The sequence below is a fragment of the Amphiprion ocellaris genome, chromosome 5 (genome assembly GCF_022539595.1).
Source record: "Amphiprion ocellaris isolate individual 3 ecotype Okinawa chromosome 5, ASM2253959v1, whole genome shotgun sequence".
Classification (NCBI taxonomy): Eukaryota; Metazoa; Chordata; class Actinopteri; family Pomacentridae; genus Amphiprion; species Amphiprion ocellaris.
Window position 1 is genome coordinate 12,247,968 of NC_072770.1, and position 19,486 is coordinate 12,267,453.

A 19,486-nucleotide genomic window follows, 5' to 3' on the forward strand; every position below is an offset into this window, starting at 1 on the left:
TTTAAAAAACTTTCTATGCTATTTGCGTTCTTTCACTATTGTTTCCTTTCAAAGAGTTTAGATAGAATCATTGTAATGACTGAAATCAGTCTGGTTGTTACCTAATGGGGTTCACTGCTGAACAGCCCTGGAACACTTCAGATAAAGACCTTGTTGAATCAGCATCATTCTTAACACACATGCCTTCAGGAGAGACACATTTCTGATGTTCATTGTGTTGAGGCTTCAAAAGCACGTAAAAGACAGAATTCTTCAAGAGATGTCAGGGAAGCTAGTTGATGCAGCCGGGGGGAGACTTGTTACGAACCAGTAGAAACACTTTTACCTTTAGACATCGTCAGGCAATCATACAATTCATCGTCATACACTGTTATTAGTCTCAGTTGTAGAGTTTGGTTTCCACTGTGAGTTAAAACTGCCTCTCAATCAGAGCCTGATTGTGAATTTGAACACCTTTGATACACATTTCATTTTCACAAAGTTTTAGAGGTTTTATTTGTGGCTTGTCAGAAATGATGTCAGCGAATATGAATAGAAACATTCTTCAGGGACTCTGATGACTTGTTGAATAATTTAGTCCTGCGTTGTACTCATACTTCACTTCTCACCCATTAAACCTTACAACTCAGTATCTTGTGTATGAGAGTTTCTACTTCCTCACCACCTTGTCTTTCATGTGTTCTCCACTCTCGAGTGCTGCATTTCCAGCAGCGTGTCGATCCAGCAAACCTCTCGCAGCTCCTTATAGACCCATTACTGCTGTGCATTGTGCCGCTGGAAACGAGCAGACAGGAAAAAATAGCTCTTGTCCTTCCTACTTTTGCTCTCTGTCAGAGGAATTTCACTGCATTCTTTCTGATAATGTGTGCATAGTTCTCCTTGCCATAATCAGCATGTAAGAACACACGCTGTAATTTGCCTGTGAAGACGTTGCCTCATGAAAACACAAATACGCACCGGGTCGGGCGTGCATGTACGTGCACACTGATGTTTCTTCTCTGTCTACCGAGCTTGTTATCACTAGACAGCATTGTTTATATGAGCGTGATTGCAGCTGACATTGTGGTTCATTGAAACAGAGAGACAGTCTGTAGCTTCTGTTTGCGTCTAAAAGTCATAGAGTCCAAATGATCATTGACTTTATCTTAATGTTTGCTCTCTGGCCTCTTTTATGAAGTGTTATCATCTTCTCAGATTTTTTTTCCTGAAGGATTTTGGACAGAGGGTTATATGTCATGCACTGACTCGTACGTTTAGATTGAACTTATGCATGAAGTTTGCTGTTGTTTCTTGTGCAGATTGTCATTGAGAACCACTAAAGTGGGGTCACAGTTTGGTGCTTAAATTTTCCTTTTTCCATTCATTTTGACTAATCGGATAAATTTCTACCTGTAACAGTTGAGGCACTTAAATTCTGGTATATTTTTAAAAAATAGTGTCATTTCCATTTGTTTAATGAATAATTTCACTTTGGTCACCCTTTGGGCTGTTGCAAAGTGCTATAGAAATACATTATGATTGATTGATTTCAATCTTTTCTCACCTGAATATTGTGTCTCCATGCTCCAAATGGTTTTGTATTGGTCAAGATTGGAGTTGTCTTACATTGGAACCTCTTGGAGTTGATTTCTGTCGATAGAAAATGAGACGGAAAAATGGAAACCCAACAGCAAAGCATGTGCCAGCCACCGAGTCATCTGTATCCTCTCAAAACACACGACCTAAATGCGAAAAATGGCTGACCTTGTGGAAGCTACTGGGCCCAACAAGGGCTGTAAGCACACAGCTGTGTCCATCACTGTCCCAGGAACTGCAGCTGGCAGGGCCGAGCTGGCGGCCAGAACAAACCAATGTCAGAGGTCTTGTTTGGGTAATTTGCCCCAGGATAAGTGCCGTCCTGCCTACAGGGGCTTCTGGTGGAACAGCACTGCTCCTGACTGCACTCACTTAACTCATTTCCAGTCCGATGCTGAGTTCTGGGTGCTTCAGCTGGTACCGTACTCAGTGTCTCCTGCTGGAACGGATATTAGATTGTATTTACTGTTGTATTAATTTGTTGCACGTGTTTCCCCATCTCTTCTCTATAATGTTTCTTCTACTTGCTCTCCTCAGTGGTCCCTTTACTCCACTACTGTCTGACAATTCCCTCACCTGGTCACATGTTAGGCCCTTTGGCAGCTAAACACAGTGTCCAAAAAGTGCGTCTCAGTGTGTAAACCTGGTAATGACAGCATGCATTCTTGTGTCCCCACCCTTCTGTTCTGTATCAGTGTGAGTGCTTCACTGGACAGCTGCCATCTCCGCTGAACAATAGAATTATACACTAGGACTCAACACACACTCTCACCACTCTATACTTAGCCTGACCCACTGTGATGAAGAGGTTACACCATACATGTGTTCAATACACACCTACAACAAGCAGACCCCGGCACCCTCAGACATATTGGTTAACTATATGGAAACACAACTTTACATGTTTTTTAAGAAATTTCAATCATATATCTATAAAAACAAACAATTGTTTTAAACTTCTTTTTTAATTTAGTTTCATGTCCCACTACTGATACATAAAACAGCTGATTTCCCTTAATATTTGAGCCAGGGGTAGCATTGTCTGTGTCACATTTTTAAGTTGTGCGTAAAACAGTCAGTGGAAATGCTTAAAATGTTAAAAAAAAAAACAAATATCTCAAATTACAGACAAAAAATTTTTATGCTGGAGAGAAGTTGAAAGCTTGGTGTGTTGTGTCAAAAGTGGAATGGAAAAAGGTTTAGTTTAGTGTCACTCAAGCTCCAAGAGCACATTAGTTTTTTAAAACTCTCCATGTCAGTTATCCCGTTTGTTCTCTGCCACCAAGCTTTCCATCATGTTAATACATTCACAGTTTGTGTTTCTTCATTTGAGGTTTGACTCTTTAAAAACATATTCTCATTGTGCCCTTCTGTAGAATTAATTTTATTTACTGCTTATCTCGATGAATGAGCTCTTCTTATTTACATAACAGTCATAGATGGAACCTCGCCTACATTTGCATCCATGCTGTGTTCCGTGTTCCTTCAGATGCTGCACCAGTACAGAATTTGAGGGTCACCTGGACAATAACAGTTAGTGTTGGCAAAATTTTGTTAGCTGGCTCATCTGTATCATTGGATTTATACCTAAAATGTCCCCCAAATAGGCATTTCAAATATGATACTTTTGAATTTTACTAGACAGAGTTAAGATGAAGCAGGTGGCATGTAATAAATGTCACTGATCAGGTATGTAATTATGTTGTATCTATAATGCCACCAAAATGTCCTCATCTGTTCAGTTTTTAGGAGACATTTGTTGGCCAAAATGAAAACAGCTTCTCAAAAAATGTCCATACAGACAGACTCAATATGAATCTTTTAAATCCATAGTTTTCCATTATGATATATCAGCATTTAAAGTTTCTACCCATTGCAGCGCCAACATCGTCTGTATGTCATGTGAAAGTGTGTTAAAAGATAGCGATGGGAGTGGCCATTATACAGGATGTGTATTAAAGTTATATTTACAGCACTGTGCTACAGTTTCTTCTATCTATTAAGTGTTGCCTCAACATGCCTCATCTCTGTCTGAACTGTTTTGGTGCTTCTGGGCTAAAATGTGGCATGTAGATGAAGATGCCGCAAACATGTTGTGTCAACTATCAGAGTGGAACATATGATTTACCCTAAAGCATTATAGCTTCTCTCTCTGCTCGAGTGCATTGAAAAGTTGTTGCCCTGCACTACTGTAGATGCTTTATGATGTGTGTGCTGCTAGCCACACCTGTCTGTATATGAGTTACTATCCAGATAAACTCGACAGACTTTTATAGCTTCCTGTCTGGCGGTTGTGGCTGTTTGTTTATGATAGCCGTGTTGACTCGCTACTTGCTCCCATTTATGCCCCTTAACATCTGATTCCACCACACATTCGCCTTTTTGTCATGTCGGCACGAATCAAAGGACTGTTGCAGTGTGATCTGTCTGGTTTTTTGCTCCTTTTTTATTGCTGAAGTGAGTATGTTTTAAGTACTGGTAATAAAGTAGAACTCATTCATTTAACAGTTTTTTTTTTTTCAGGGCTGATAGCGATTGTGAGTAACCAAGGAGACAAAAGCTGATATTTGGAAATGAGATGCACTTGCAGTCCTTGCACTCCAACACAAATCTTTGTGGAAAAGTCAGATAGTACTGTGGGTGGGATGTTGCTTAAGACCATAGAATGGCTACAGATAGAAAAAAAAGAGGCTGCCTCAAGTACCACATTTTTCAATATATTTATCTGGAATCAGTCAAAAAATAATAAAAATGGGGATGCCAGTAATCAGCAAAATGCTTAATACCGAATCGGATATTTGGCCAGGCTGGTAATCAGTTGACCTCTCATTGAAACTGTAAAATCTTGTCTTTGGTTTGTCCGTTAATGGATGGTTGCTGACAGAAGTCTGATGGCAATAAAGATTTTGAGCTTGAGTAAATCTGAAATAGACCAACATCTGGAAGACATAAAAAAATAAATCTGTGATAGGCAAAAATGCTAAAAACAATTAAATGCCAAAATTTTAAAACGCATAATCCTCCTCTTGCTGCTCATCTCTTTCCCATGTGTGTTCTAAGCCCCCCGAACCCCAAGATAGTCGAGCTAAAAGTCAATATTCATTTGAGGTTTTTACGCCAGATTCAATTCCGGTCTGCCCAAATAAAAATCCTTAGCCTGATCCATTGCACCCCCCAATTCCACTCTTACTTTGGACTTTATTGCTTATCATACTATCTCTGATTGGATTAGTAAAAAGCCCAGTGATTGGCTACAATCTTCCACCATGGGCTAAATTGTCTAAAGCCTGACAATAAAACCATGAGAAGGAGCAGAAGTCTAGTTTCCTCTCAGATCACATTCCAATTGCAATGTTTGCCCAGTGATGCCAAAAAATACTGCCTACTCCAGCTGTAAAGTTGTAATTTCAGGGGAAATAATACAGAAAATAGACATAAAAAGATTAAATATGCATCTTATGTTGTTTCCAGTGTTCTTGAATGGAAGTATGAAAATTTAATTCTAAATCTTACATTTACATGCTAATAAATTAGCAGATTTGCAATATACAATACTTCCCAAACAACTTTTGACCAATGATGCCGAAAAAATACTGCCTGCTCTTGCTTTAGAGGTGCAATTTCAGGAAGGATAATTGAAAAATGAGACATTAAGTGTCATATGTTGCTTCCAGTGTTCTTGAATTAAAGTATGAATATTAAACAACGATAAATCTTGAAATTTATGTGCTAGTCAATTAGCAGCTTTGAAAGATCCATTTGTTGCGTTTTGTTTACTGACTGAATTAGAAATTTCTGCCGTCACATCTAGTAAACAGCAGCTTTTAGGACAGGAACAGTAATGTCCTTTTGCGCGTTTCAAGTTGTTGACATTGCATAGTATGTAGCCTTGTACTTTCTCAGGGGAATCATTTGCACCTTCCTGCACACTGGAAGCATTTTTATTACTTTGTGACTGATTACACTTACTTCTTATTTGTCTTGTAACACTTACTGTCTACTGACTATAAAAACCTTTTTAATCTATATGTTACTTTTTACTGTTATACACTGAAACTTTAAGCCAAACTTCTTCTCGGCACTGAAATCTTTTCTGATTCAGATTCATGTTGAGGAAAGAGGAGATGCGTGCACGTGTTCGTTCAAAGCCATTGAGTTCCACCCAAACGTGGAGGTGGTGCCTCAGATCCGGCTATCTGTCCTGTCGTGTATCCAGGCTCAGGCTCTGTCACCCGGGGGTGATTTCTTCAGGGCCATAAAGTTTAACAACCATGGGAACTTCCTTTACCCACCCAGCGACGAGTGGCTCTCCCCTGACCACTGAAACATGTCCAGAAAAGCTCATTGTCATGTCATTGAGGGACTTTATCCCTTAAATGGACCTGATCCTGGAAACCGAGGGACTTTTATGTCTTAATTTCTGGAAGGACGTTTTCCGGAAGAAAGAGCGCAGGGCGATGATTTCCCTCCTCCTCCTCTTTCCTCCCTCTCTATGAAGTTCATCAGCCAAGGAGGAATGTGTTCTTTTTTAGATGGGCGGCGATTCTTGAGGGTTTCTCTATAAATAACTTCTTGTCAGCCAGTCAGCCGGGCCTGTCCAGCTCCAGCACCAGCAGGGTGACTGGTGCAGCGACTGAGAGGGAATGCTGGATGTTGGAGCAGTAACTCCTGCTACTTCTGCACACGCTTGTGAATAAAAATGGAAGAAAGGCGGCGCTTTAAAAGTAGAACCAAGATTTGCTTTATGTGAAGGTCAAAAAGATTTACAGTCGTGTGCTTATGCATCGATATATTTTTGCAGTTTTATTCCTTCACGCTGTATAAATCATAGGAATCTAACACTTTGGCAGCTGTGCAGGTCCAGTGTGCAGCTCCAGCGTCTTAGAAGGCAATGTTGAACACATACAGCAAGATGAGTGATGTGGCCGCCTCTGATATTGCGTCTCTGTTGTTAACAGTTGTTGTACAGTAATGCTTTGCAGTTGTCCTGTTCACATTTGTTCATGCAGTGCCACAGTGGTGCTGAGCATAAGGTTTACATTGCATTCACTTTGTTAGATGTTTGTAACCGAGAAGGACATGAATAATTGAAGGTTTTCTTCACCTTCCTTTGTGTTTTCCTGACTCCTTCCCAGCTCCAGTTCTTTATAAACCTATAGGGGCGTAACCAGTTGTATTTTGCAGTATCGTATGAAGAATCTGAACGAGGATAAGTTTGCAATGATGCTCTCAACAAAATCCTCCAGTCAAACACAGCCATTAAAATGTTTTCCTACACAAAACAAATTTAACTTCAGAATTTGATTGTTAACCCTGGAAATATCTGTGCCCATAATATCTCTTACCTCTCTCATGGAACACAGTAGCAAAAAGGGAGAGGTAAAGATGGGAGACAGCTTTAATGGAGGAGGGATACTCACTAGGTATAGACCGATTACCATGTATTGTGGCTGGTTTTTGGCATTTTTCCGTTTACCTGTATCAGTATTTTTATTGACCAATTATCGCTAACTTAAATGCGCTACTTTCGATCTGAATTAGCCTCCTCTCTCTATCTGTCGACACTCTGTGCTCTCTGAAATGTTTCTCAGGCAGGGAAATAACCTGCAGAAACTGAACAAGCCGTTGGCGTTAGAAGGCAGCCGCAGATTAACCCGAACGATAAAGCTTTAAGATTTGGACCTTGGTGGACAATTAAAGTGATGGAACAGTGAAAGATTAAGAAAATAGAGAAGAACAGCGGGAGACAAACTGATCAATCTCAGTCGTTCCCACATAAACAGAGGAGAGGCTCCTAATTCAATAACTCCTGTTTGTGTTTTACATATTCAGCTGTTGTGACCCTTATTAATGAAGAAGCCTAGTTATGAATGACAGGTTCTCTGCTAAGCTGTTAACACATTACATTGAGTGTTGGTTATCTGCCTTTCTCATTTACCAATAGTCAGCATTGGTATTAGCCCTGAAAACCCCATATCGGTCAAACCGTATCACGTATCACAAAAGTAGACTTTGGGGCTCAGAGACGTAACATTCCATGTTCCATGTCTTAACTCTGGAAGTGTAACATTCTGTGCTACATCTATTTACATTCATTTTGTGTAATTATAACACAGAATATTGCTAACTCTGACTCTGTTATATCAGCCAGTGATGCAGCATCTGTCAATCCCCGCCTTCTGACTTGCAGTTACATTTCTGAGTCGTGTGTAAACTCGCAGCCTATAAATCCTGTTTTCCTCTCGAGTGACAGTAGCGAACATTTGCAGAGCCCCTCGTCTCTCGTGTGAAGTGTTACGAGGTAGTCCTGATGGTTTACGCCGCTCGTATAGCACAGCTTGTGTTGTGGAAAAGCAGGAGGAGGATGTTGGCAGCCAGTGTTTGTGTAATTGAACACCGTGGGCTCTCAGAGCTACTAAAGCATCCTTTGTAAACATTATTTGTTGATGTAAAGGCAGTGACTGATTGCAGATGGCCACAAGGCCTCGCTGCTGCTTCTCCATGTGTGTCTGTGTGTGCATTTTGGAGGGTGTTTATTTGTTTAAAATGTGCGGAGGAGGACTTCTCATTATAGTTGTGTGTGCGCGCGCTTGTGCACTTTTGTGTGTTTATGCTTACAATCATGTCACTAATTAGAAACTTGCTTTATTTCCCCTCCCCCTTGTTCTGCAAGTGAGTGAGTGTTGAATGGGGCCTTATGGGTAGGCACTGTAATTAATGGCCACCTCATCCTCCTCTTCCTTCACTCCCTCTCTCCCTCATTTCTCTCTCTCCCCCCTCTGTCTCCCTCGCTTTCTCTCTGGCTTATTATCATTAGTCACATTCCATCAGTTCTCAGAGAGCACTGAGGCTTGCTGGCACTTGTTTGTGGTGATTTCCCCTCGTCGTTTCCCCCACTTTTCTTCCACACCCCTTATTCCCATTTCGCCATTGTCTTCCTGTAACCCTGTTTTCTGTATGCTTGTACTCTGCCAGCCTTTTTTTGCTTCAGATATGCTCTGCCCGTCCCCCCTCCCTGCTGTTGTCTCCTCCAGAATGCTGAATTGAAAATGAATGAAAGGCTGGACTCAATGAAGCGGATGATGGCTCAATTGAATGTGCCTCTCAGGAATGCTCTGTTGTGTTGTGGAGTCTGGTAGACTTTGGTTTGTCGTACAGGGATTCCATCCTGCTGGTCTTGTCTATCTGCTACAGGTGCCGTAACTAGTTGTCACTTTAGCAATACATGAGTACAAGTAAAGAAGTACATTTACACTTAATCTCTGTCTTTGTGAACAAGGCAGGGGGGCCTTTTGCTTGCACCGTCTTTGGCAACTCAACATATCTGAAGGAATGCTGGTCTGGTCTCTAAGCTCACGCCAAACCAAACCCTTTCAGGCCATTTAGACATCTGAAAGGATGCTTTTCTATCAGCAGAACTATTCAGTATGACATTAGCGTTGTCACCTTCACACACCACAACAGTGTCTAACAAACAACAATCACCACCGTCAACTAGTCAGTTCATGGTATAGAATTTGGGTTCAAAGCGCTTACTACTACAGACGTTTAATATTCACTTAAAACTCCATTTGATATCAACTATTCAGTTCAGTTACACCGTCCTGGTAACTTTCAGTTACTTGAGGATTAGTCGGAAACCATTAACCAGCAAAGAAGGCTTTGTCATGGTGGCCTGTTGTTAGCTATTCCCCTATGATTATGCTGTCTTTTTGCTAACATGTAACTGCCTGTAATATGAGCGTCCACTAAACAGTAAAATACTCTACCTAGTGGGGAAACAAGGTACTACATCTGATCTACAATACATTTTCTGACTTGCATGCCCTTCATCTTCATAATTGATTATTCCCAATAATTATTTAATTAATCATTAATCGTTAACATCGTAATAGAAATCTGTATATGAATGGATAATGTTTTTTTACTTGAACATGCTTTATGATGTTACAGAAAGAATTGTGACAAAGATATATGCATATCAGGGAATTATTAAAATATATGCTGAAGTAGATTAGGGGTTGTCTGATTATTGGACATTAAGGAGACTGATAGCTACTATTTGGACAACATTTACAGTAAAATTTTGAATCCTGGTGTTAATGCTTGCTTAAAATAGAACAGTTAAATCTTCTGTCAAATCCTCAGTGTTGATTGCCTTTTACTCATGATATGTAATCAATCAGACACAAAAAAGACAATGATATTGATTATCAGAACATTGCTGAGTATGTCTAATGTGCTATCTTTGGCCTATATATTGAAAGAGGTGATTTACCAGTGGAGCACAATCTAAAATTTTATTTCCACTAGATTCTGCAAGACTTTTTAAGCCATCTAGTCTTAATAATACTAGTTTTGTTTTTAGGACACCTTTCAGAAATAAATAAAAAAGTGCTTGACAAAGATATAAGCAAAAGAAAGAAAGTTACTTGAATAATAATGTAATACTGGGTAAAGGTAGAGATGATACATATATATAATAAGTGAGGTCAAAGCTGGTGGAAAGGCAAATTTTAAAAGCAAATTTCCCTGCCAACCTCACCCTACAAAAAAAAAAAGCCATATAATCCATAGAAAGTGCATTAAATGCTGTACGATTTTGGCTCACTTGCACTTAACTTAATTATTATTTCTGATATTAATTATCTTATTTATTATTTAATTCTAAACTATTTTTCTTTATTAACATTTATGTTATGGTTTCCATTTATGCATTCTTTTTCTGCTCCAGTGTTTATTATAAGCTCTAAATCAGTAGTTACTTTGCAGCAGATTCAGTTGTGTTTTTTTAAAAATATTGTTATCTATATAATTTCTACCAAAGACTACATGTTTATACTACATATTGCACTGAAATAGATTGTTAACCATAAGGAATACTTTGACTTTGGGTATATTTTAATGTTAATATTTTTATACAGCAGTATAAGTATAGTATAAGAACAATGTAGGTGTTTCCACAGTGAACTATTGGTACGTTAACTTCCATGAACGATCTCATCTTCCACCAGTGCTGGAGTGCCTACTGTGTACACTTACCCTTTGAACTGAGGAACTGAGTTAAGTGACTATTTCTGCAGAAAGTGCCGGAATGCGGTAGAGTCCATTACACAAAAGCGAGAGAACATTTGGATAAAGGCAATTACAGGAACACATTTCCTTTCCACCTCTCTCGTCAATGTGATACCTTTTGACTCGCTGAAGTCACCTCAAAAAACTTCTGCCTTTCTGAGGCCGAGTGTGAGGAAATTGAATCAAGAGTCCATTCTCTTTGTCTCGGGTGTCAAAAACTCTGAATGAAGTTGAGCCTGATTGGATTATGTACTGCAGGAATTTGAAACTTTGTCTAAATAAGATCAGCCAGGTGTAATAGCAACCCGGTTTACTGTACTTTTTGACTACTTCATTTGCAGCTTTCAGCAAACAATAATTTGAGATAGACAAAAATCGCTATCATGGCTAAAGTGACATAATCTGTAAGTTGCATGGAAACAGGCGAAACACTGTATTAACTGAAATGGGGCTTCTATGCTGGGAGGCACTCTTCTACCAGAGAGTTGATGAATACTAAAAATGAACACTGGCTCTCCCCAACCCGACGGGTCAAAGGAGTCTGACTTGGTTTGGATTTAATGATTTCAGGATCTGTTACTGAATCAATCTGTAAGTCATTGTCAGTAGATATACATGCCTATGAGCGGAAAAACAGTTGCAAGGAGGCACCTCATGGGGACTTTTAAATTGCACTGACATTTGATTTAAATTATTTAGATAACAATGGTAATAACCATTATGCTCGTAGACATTTTTTTTTCCCCTTTTGGCCTCTTGCCAGGCCTTTACCCTCATTCCCACATACAGGAGATTGCCACCAACAAAGCATGCTTTCTAATGCTCTTAGTGTGGCAGGGAAAGAGTTGTGTGTGTGCAGAGTGTAGAGTGTGTGAGGTTCGGCGTGTTCACTGGGATGAATAGTGTCTTTTTCAGTCTTTGTCTGTCTTTTTCCCCAAATTCCCTTTTGGGTAAGCTCACTGCAGATCCGCCTGAACTGGTAAGGGATAATCTTGCTTCTGTGCCAGTGATGGAGTGTTGGGAGGCCGTGGAGGAGGTGGATTGAAAGTAGAGGGAGGTAACGAGCAGACTACACTGTATGTGGAATGCAAAGGAGAATTGAGTGTAATTTAGCAGTCATAACCAGAGGAGACATTATAGTATTTCACACTAAGTAAGCATGAAACCATAGATTCAGGTGTCAAAACACGGGAACTCTACTCCTCCTCTTAATGCTATTCTCTTTTACCTCCCAGCAACTTGTTTTTCTGGCAGGGACTCTGAAACTAAAGGGTTTTGTACCTTGTATCCTAGCAATGAGTGTGGATTGTATACTGGGAGAGAGTGTGTGGCACTGAAAGCCCCTCTTGGACTCATACTACTTGACTTGGCCTCTGCTGCAGGCTTTTTTACACACAAAAACGGATGTAGTCTGTCAGACATAGGTCTGACAGGAATTTCAATGGGAATGAGCTTCCCACAAAGTTTAGTGGACTGCAGTGATGCCAAAAATACGAGTGGTTTGAATGTCTGTGTTTGTGTTAGAAGCAAAGACTGAGACTTGGGATTGGCCTACAGTATCCTAAATATAAATATCCTTCAGGTGTGTCGTCTTTGCATTTGGTAAATCACACACAAACCTGATGTATCTTGTCTTTTCTTTGTTTTGCAGGTTGCATCAGGAAAGATGTGTTTTTAAACCAAAGCTGCCGGGAGATCAGGAGGTAACATGCCTCTGTAGAAGACCACTGGAAACAAATGGTGATGAGTCTGAGATGGTTTATTATGCTGTGTCTTCCTCTTCCTGTTTTAGCAACTGAATATCACTTTGTGTGGTCATAAATTCTAAAAGTAGCAAATATTTAGGTTTTCTTTTCTAGCTGTGGTTTTTCTAAGTTGTCCTTGCAGACAGAACAAACTTTTGCAGACACAAGCATGTGGCATATGTCAACAATAGGGGCTGATTAATATATATCTTTTAAGACAGCTACAAATGGTTAGTAATTAAACAAACTGACAACTGACAAATGGAACTAATACACGTGTATACATGTACATGGCACACATTTGCAGTAAAAATGAAAGTGTTGCTGTGAGAATTTACAATAACAAATTCCATCACAAAACTTCAATGAGAACTTTTCAGTAATTCTCCTTCAGTATTGATAAGCCTTTACCTGCTATGTAACTATGAGTAGAGTCATGATTTGTCTATTACAACTCATAGTTCAGGCCCACTACCTACACTGCTTCCTTTGAAGAAGCCCCAGAAGCCAAGTTGTGTGTTAATTCTTCTTTGTTCAATTCTTGGATCGAAGGACACATTATCAGCTGGATATGGTCCTGACTGACGCCCAAGTTCTGCTTTTGTTGGTGCCATATAAACAGTTTAGAGAGTCTCTGCTGTCTGCTTCCTAATCGCATTGGTCATGGAGGACAACAAAAATAGTTTTGTTGGGGACCAGCATGTCATCTGCCGTACCTGTCAGCCAAGTCATGGCAAGAATTTATGACTTTTTACCTAATGATACTAAAAACTCAACGACCCCAGTAGGGAGGAATCTGCCAGACCCAGCATTAGCTAGATAGTTCCAGCAGTGATTGGAACAAAGAACATGCAGTTCGAATAGGTAAGATGTCATCACATACTGAGGCCCCAAATGACTTCATTTATAAAACAATATGTTGTTGTGGATAAGGAAGACTCATTTGGCTTTCTTGTGGCCTTGAAACAAATGTTCCTTGGCCTGTTTACAGCCTGATCCACAGTGTGCACAGGAAATGAAGAACAGTTTTTAATATTATTTACTTGAAATGGACTAAATTAAGGATTGTCTCATAACAACACTGTTTCCTCTATGTTCAACAAAAACAGCAAGTTACAGCATATACCACAAAGAAGTTCAAGAGGCTTTATCCAGCAAGTCGTGATATCTGTTTTTATGTCTGTAATATTAACAAAAATGTTTGACAAATCCTGTTAGACTGAATAGCAACATCCTTTCTGACATCCTGTCTTGTCTCCTTTCCCTCAGCTCTGCTGCCATGCCTCCGGGGATGGTACGTCGTCTTTCAGTGCTAGCAGTCCACGCACTGCTGTCCCTCCTGCTGCTAGCCATCGGCTGGCCCTTCACTTCACTACCCAGTGTTGTGGCCCAAGCATCAGACTCTTCCCACTCTGATCTTTATCCCACCTTTATCCGGAATGACACTCTATTCGAGCACCTGGCCCTGCATCCTGACCCCAGCGTGGGTCGGGTCTACGTTGGAGCCCGGGATCACCTGTTCCAGTTAGATCGATTTCTCCAACCTGAACTCCAGGATGACACCGGACCGGTCACAGACAGCCGGGAGTGTTTGCCTCCTGTAACCGAGAGCAACTGCCCTCAGGCGAGAGAAACCAGCAACCATAACAAGCTGCTGCTGGTTGATCCTTACTCTATGGAACTTATTACCTGTGGGAGCGTCAACCAGGGAATATGCCAGAAACGTAGTCTGGATTCTGTGGATATGGTACTTTTCTCCACGGAGAGGCCGGTGGATACTCAATATGTAGCAGCTAACCACCCCAATGTTAGTACTGTCGGACTCGTGGTTCGCTCTCATCCTGACAGGCAGCCGGTGCTGTTTGTGGGTCGGGGTTACACCAGCAGCCATCCACCTATTTCCACACGAAACCTCGCCCAGGATCCTGTCTTTTCTTACGAAGAGACTGCCAAGTTGGCCGTGGCTGGCCGCCTCTCAGAGTACGACCATCATTTTGTGGCCTCGTTTGCTCACCGTCACCATGTTTACTTCCTCTTCTACAGACGGGACCTAAAGTCACAGTCGCGCGAGTACCGAACCTACATATCTCGCGTGTGTTTGGACGACCAGGCCTATTACTCCTACGTGGAAGTACCTTTGACGTGTCGATCCAGGGCAGGTAAAATTTACAACCTTCTGCAAGCTGTCCAACTGGGATTGTCCAAGGATGGTGGAGAGAGCCAAGGTTCAGAGTCTTTACTTGGTGTCTTCTCTACTCGTTTGGCTTCATCTACTCGGCCCAGCGAAGACTCGGCTCTTTGCCAGTTTAACCTCGAAGATGTGGACCGAAGGATCAACTCCACCAGAGACCTGTGCTACACACAGATGGGCAAAGAAGCTGGTTTGGAGGCGGCCTACATCGAGTACGAAGTCAAATCCAACTGTGCCAACCTGCCAGAGGTGAGGTTAAATTAATTGTTTCTCAATTTGTGTTGCTCATTTTTCCAAAAAACTTACCAAGTGCAAAGCAGTAAACACATAATTTGTTCTAGAATTAATTTGGATTGAATCATTGGAGTCAAATCCTAAACTTACAAGTGACTGTGGATTTGTTGCCGTGGTAACTTTACTGAAAGGCTTTGACCGGACTGTCACTCTGTGGTGTGTTGGGATTGTAAAACTTATCTATGATCAAAGCATTTCTTTGACTGAGTCTTACACAAGCAAATGTATGTTGTCAGATTTCAGGAGTTACTGTGTGGGAAAGTGAATAATATATTTCTCATTGGCATGGAAAATGTATTTGTATTTGTAAAAAACAAGAAAAAAATTACAGGTAGAAAAAAGGGGAACCACATGCACTCGAGAAATTCAAAAGAAAGGATTATGCCAAAGCTTTAAATAGGCAGTAGTCTTGTCACATTTTTCCTCACTGTGGCCTCATTTTTTTTACTGCATTATAAATGCCTATGGAAACAGCACAACAATGGCCAGAAGTAACATGGAGTCAAAAATATCTTCTACGCAGTATGACTTGTAAATTTAAAAAAAAAAAGGCTTTTTTTTTTTTTTTTTTAACAGAAGTCAAGAAGATGCTTCTAACTCTGCTGGAGAAAGTCAAATAGTTGTTCTAAGCTTGAACTCAGTTAATGTTTGCTTTAGTTCGTCCAAACTGCACCAACAAAGAGGAACTGCAGCTACCTAGTTTAATGACAGGGCATACGATAGATTAAAGTAACATTTCGCTATATTTAATGCTCAACTTGTAGTGCCAATGGAGTGGAGACAAATAGAGTTGGTTAATATAACAATAATAGTGCCATAGACTATAAAAATTGCGAACCTAAAAATAATTCTGATTTTAAAAAACAAGTTTTATTATCTTCCTTCTTTTAACAACCACCACAGAATTGCACATTAGTTAGTAGCTTTTGCCAATGAGACCACAAGTTGAACACAGATAGCAGTGACGGCGCTCCATTCCCTCTTGTCAGTGTGTGTAATTGCACGTTTGTGTGACAGGGTGTTTCTAAAGAAGAAAAATGACTGCCTGCAAGAATAATGGTGGCCTTGTGTTTTATGGTGTAAAAATGTCATTTGTGGCTATTAAGATCTTCAGGGGGGTATTTATTCTTGAGTGAAAATCTTCTCATAGACGCTAAATTGCAAGCCCAGCAGCCTGCCATGCCTAAACATGATGGAAGATGCTTTTTAAACTACATTTACAGTGAGGTGGCTCACTTTAAAAAGATATAATGGCTGGAAAGTTCACCAATTGTGTCAAAGATTTGCGTCTCCACCAAGTCAGCAATGCTTGGCGAGCGCCTCGTCCTTGATAAGTTACCTCAGAGACTATAGCAGCCGACCTGACTGCTGCCATCAGTCTGTCCAGCACTAGATCCCCATTAATTAACACAGTTGGCTGCAGTTGTGTAGCTACTAGATCAGTCAAAAAATCCATTAAGTTTTTAAGCAGCCGTCTCTTTACCTGCCCACTTTGTGTGCCTGTCATTCATGGTGTGAATAAAAGCAACTTTTCTGGCCGAAATTGTGAAACCAATCACTAAATAACCCAATGGACATGACATTCACCTACATAAACCTCCTTGTTTTTTATGGTTCTGTTTGCAGAACACGTCCTATTCTGTGTTGTCCAAGTCATTTTTTTATTTACTTCTTTGGCCACGACTATCCTGAATAAAAGCTTCCATCTGCCAGAGCTCGTGCCATGCATCTGAAGCTGTCCAGGTCTGTCCCCTTCCAGCAAAGTGACCTTTGCATGAGAGAGGATGAAATTTAATTTGACTTCTTTTTTTTTGTAACAGACAAATGTAGTGCTGTGGAGGAAGGATTGAATCAGATGTCATAATACTATATGTGAACATCCTGACACAAGATGATGTGTTTGTGTGTATTCTGGTAAAACTTTGCATTTGGAGAGATATTTTTCTGTTATCGCGTCCTTTTCTGTTCAGGATGTAGGACCTTCAACCTGTGCAGCCACGTACAGCAGACTGGCTCGAGGGGAGAAGGTAGTGCTGGTGGTGTAATTAAATAAAATTGCTGTTGAGGGAGGCATCGATCGGCGGCATTAACCGTACTTAGTTGGGTGGGGTTGGCGGTGATGTTTAACAAGGCCTGACAAGGACGGGGATAAAGACACACCGTGCAGAGACAAAGGTCTGAAGGGCGAAGACGAAAAAGTGAAAGAAAATAAAATAGCTGGACAGAATGGACAGATGGGAATATGTGTTTTTTGAAAGTCAGCGTTAAAAAAAGGGGGAAATCAAAGGAAGCCTTATGGTTAGCAGGGAACAATGCGGAGAAAAATGAGACTAAAAAGAGATTTACAGCATGATTAGGATGTCAAATCTTGATTGGATCCCTGTACACAAACAACACACAAATCAGGCTTCATCCCTGGTCAGTTTTTGCAGCCCATCTGCAGACTCGCACGCGAGCTCTAAGCTGTTGGAAAGAAACGCATTGTTACTCGTGATCAGGTTTTTGGGCCTTGTACTGAATGTTAGTGGCCAAAAAATGCAACTTTAGCAATCTTTTGTTATCATCTTACTGCCTCGTGGTTATTATTCTCCTTAGATGATTGCAGTCTGCACAGCACTCATCAGCATGTGTCATTACAGTGTAATCACAGGCTCCTAGAAGCCAAACCAGTGACAAGCCAAAAGTTAAGCTTCCAAGCCATGTTCCTAGACTGGACGTCATAACTTCATAACTATTCCAATAGCTGTAATGCAGTTTGGATCTATTCTTAGCATCCAGTCATCTCTGCTTGTTGTCCTTTAATTTCTGGGGCCTCGTACATGCTGGATAAACTACTCTTCACTCCCCATGCTTATCTTATTTTTACAACCAAAGCTCTGTGCAGTGCTGAAGTCAGGAAAATATCTCGACTGTACTGATTGTATGTGTCTCAGTCATGTAAATTCTGCAGTGCTTGTACATAAGAAATCTCTATTTCTTAAGCACAGTCCAAATAAGGAATCCATTCATAACATTGCACCAGCCAACAACATGCAATCCATCAAAACAAGTAGCTTTCAGCGGCCAGGGCTCTCAGGTTCATTGCCTCTATTTCCCATTGTTAAGATTACCAATGATGAAGCAATGACCCCGCTTTCAAACATTCTTGTGGAAAAATAAATTGCTCGGAACAAAAAACAACAGCCCTGCCGCCAGAGCAAAGACTCCCTACTGCCAAACTGTGGAAGCAAAAACAAATCTTGTGTAAGCTTTAAAGCACAAGAGCGTAGAGGCCACTGGATCCCAGTTCTACTTTGTTCCCAAACCCCAACCCCCTTCACAATAAATCCTGCTGGGATTTTACAAACCACATTAAAAGCAGCGCTGTTATATTTTTGGCTACTGGCAAACAGGCTGAAAAATTAATAACAAATCACCTGAAGGGCTTCATTTCTGTTCAGAACAAGCCATGCAGTTGACAGTTTTTCAACTTATATGGAATTTATTGTGTCTTTTTTTTCTTTTTTCTTGAACTTGATGTTGTGGTCACTGTACACTGACTTCTCTCCACTATCCACCTCTATTAGAACACCCTGGACGCCTACCCCTGCGGCTCTGACCACACCCCCAGCCCAATGGCCAGTCGCATCGCCGTGGAGGTTGAGACTATATTGGACAGCCCGTCCGCCCGTCTCACCGCCGTGGCCGTCAGTGTGAGGGCGGGACATACCATCGCCTTCCTGGGAGACTCCAGAGGGAACCTGCACAAGGTAGCTCACCGTTGTAGACTCTAAGACATGCACAGACAGGTTGTCGACCTGCGTCCTGCTCTGAATCTGTTCAGGCACTCAAAAAATCCATAACAAGGTGCATTACATACATGTGCTAACTGTGATGTTATGCAGAGATTGTGATGTTATTTCTGGAAATCTGAACTAATGCTCTGGTATGCTTGACATCTTGGGTCCTTATTTTGACTGCAGAGCCTTTTTGGGCAACGTGTGTTGGGTGTTTCTTATGCAACTGTAATACCTGCACAGATGTGGCAGTCAACAGATGCCGGTTCAAGTCTTCTCTCCGTTCATCTCCAGATGCTGCTTGTTGTCTGTTCTTGTGCCAGACAGTGGAGGTTTAAAACAGTCTGTGTGAGGAGGAAGGCACTGTAGAAATAATCTCAAGAGCAGGGTCCTGGTTTGAAGACTTTATGTAAATGGTCTATGACAAGAACACCAAAATCGTCAATGTTTTCCTGGTAAATCAGCACTTCCTGAGCTCCTGCAACTGATCCACTGTTAATACACAGTCTATAAGACTGGGTATTTTCAGTTTGTAGTGCTAAAGTAGCAAGGTTTTTATTTTTACAACTTTAGAACATCAACATGTTCATATGCGTATTCATTACTTAGACCTCAGCTTTTTGCCAGTGGACTGCAAAAAACTGGTAGACCTGCTTGCAAATGAGCCTCACTCTGTGTTTTGTGTTAGAGCCGTTTCCTGATAAATTAATGGGGAGTCCAAGGGTAGAAAAGAAGGGCAGTTGCTGCAGCTGCCCAATTTGTTGCAGCTGTTATTATGTTTGGTTTTCTCACCTTTAGGTCGTAATTACAAATTACTCAACATAGTCTCA

The 19,486-nt window shown here is 40.9% G+C and overlaps 1 protein-coding gene across 2 annotated transcripts in view; it reads left to right on the forward strand.

Annotated features, from left to right (window-relative positions):
* The window catches only part of plxnb1b (plexin b1b), a 130,073-nt gene that overhangs the window by 61,379 nt on the left and 49,208 nt on the right, over positions 1 to 19,486 (forward strand). For both annotated transcript variants that reach the window (XM_023292067.3, XM_023292068.3), the window contains exons 3-5: positions 12,302 to 12,390; positions 13,665 to 14,835; positions 18,447 to 18,629. In XM_023292067.3, the coding sequence (XP_023147835.2) occupies positions 13,675 to 14,835; positions 18,447 to 18,629 (1,344 nt within the window). In that variant the 5' untranslated portion in view covers positions 12,302 to 12,390; positions 13,665 to 13,674. The remainder of the gene's footprint in view (positions 1 to 12,301; positions 12,391 to 13,664; positions 14,836 to 18,446; positions 18,630 to 19,486) is intronic.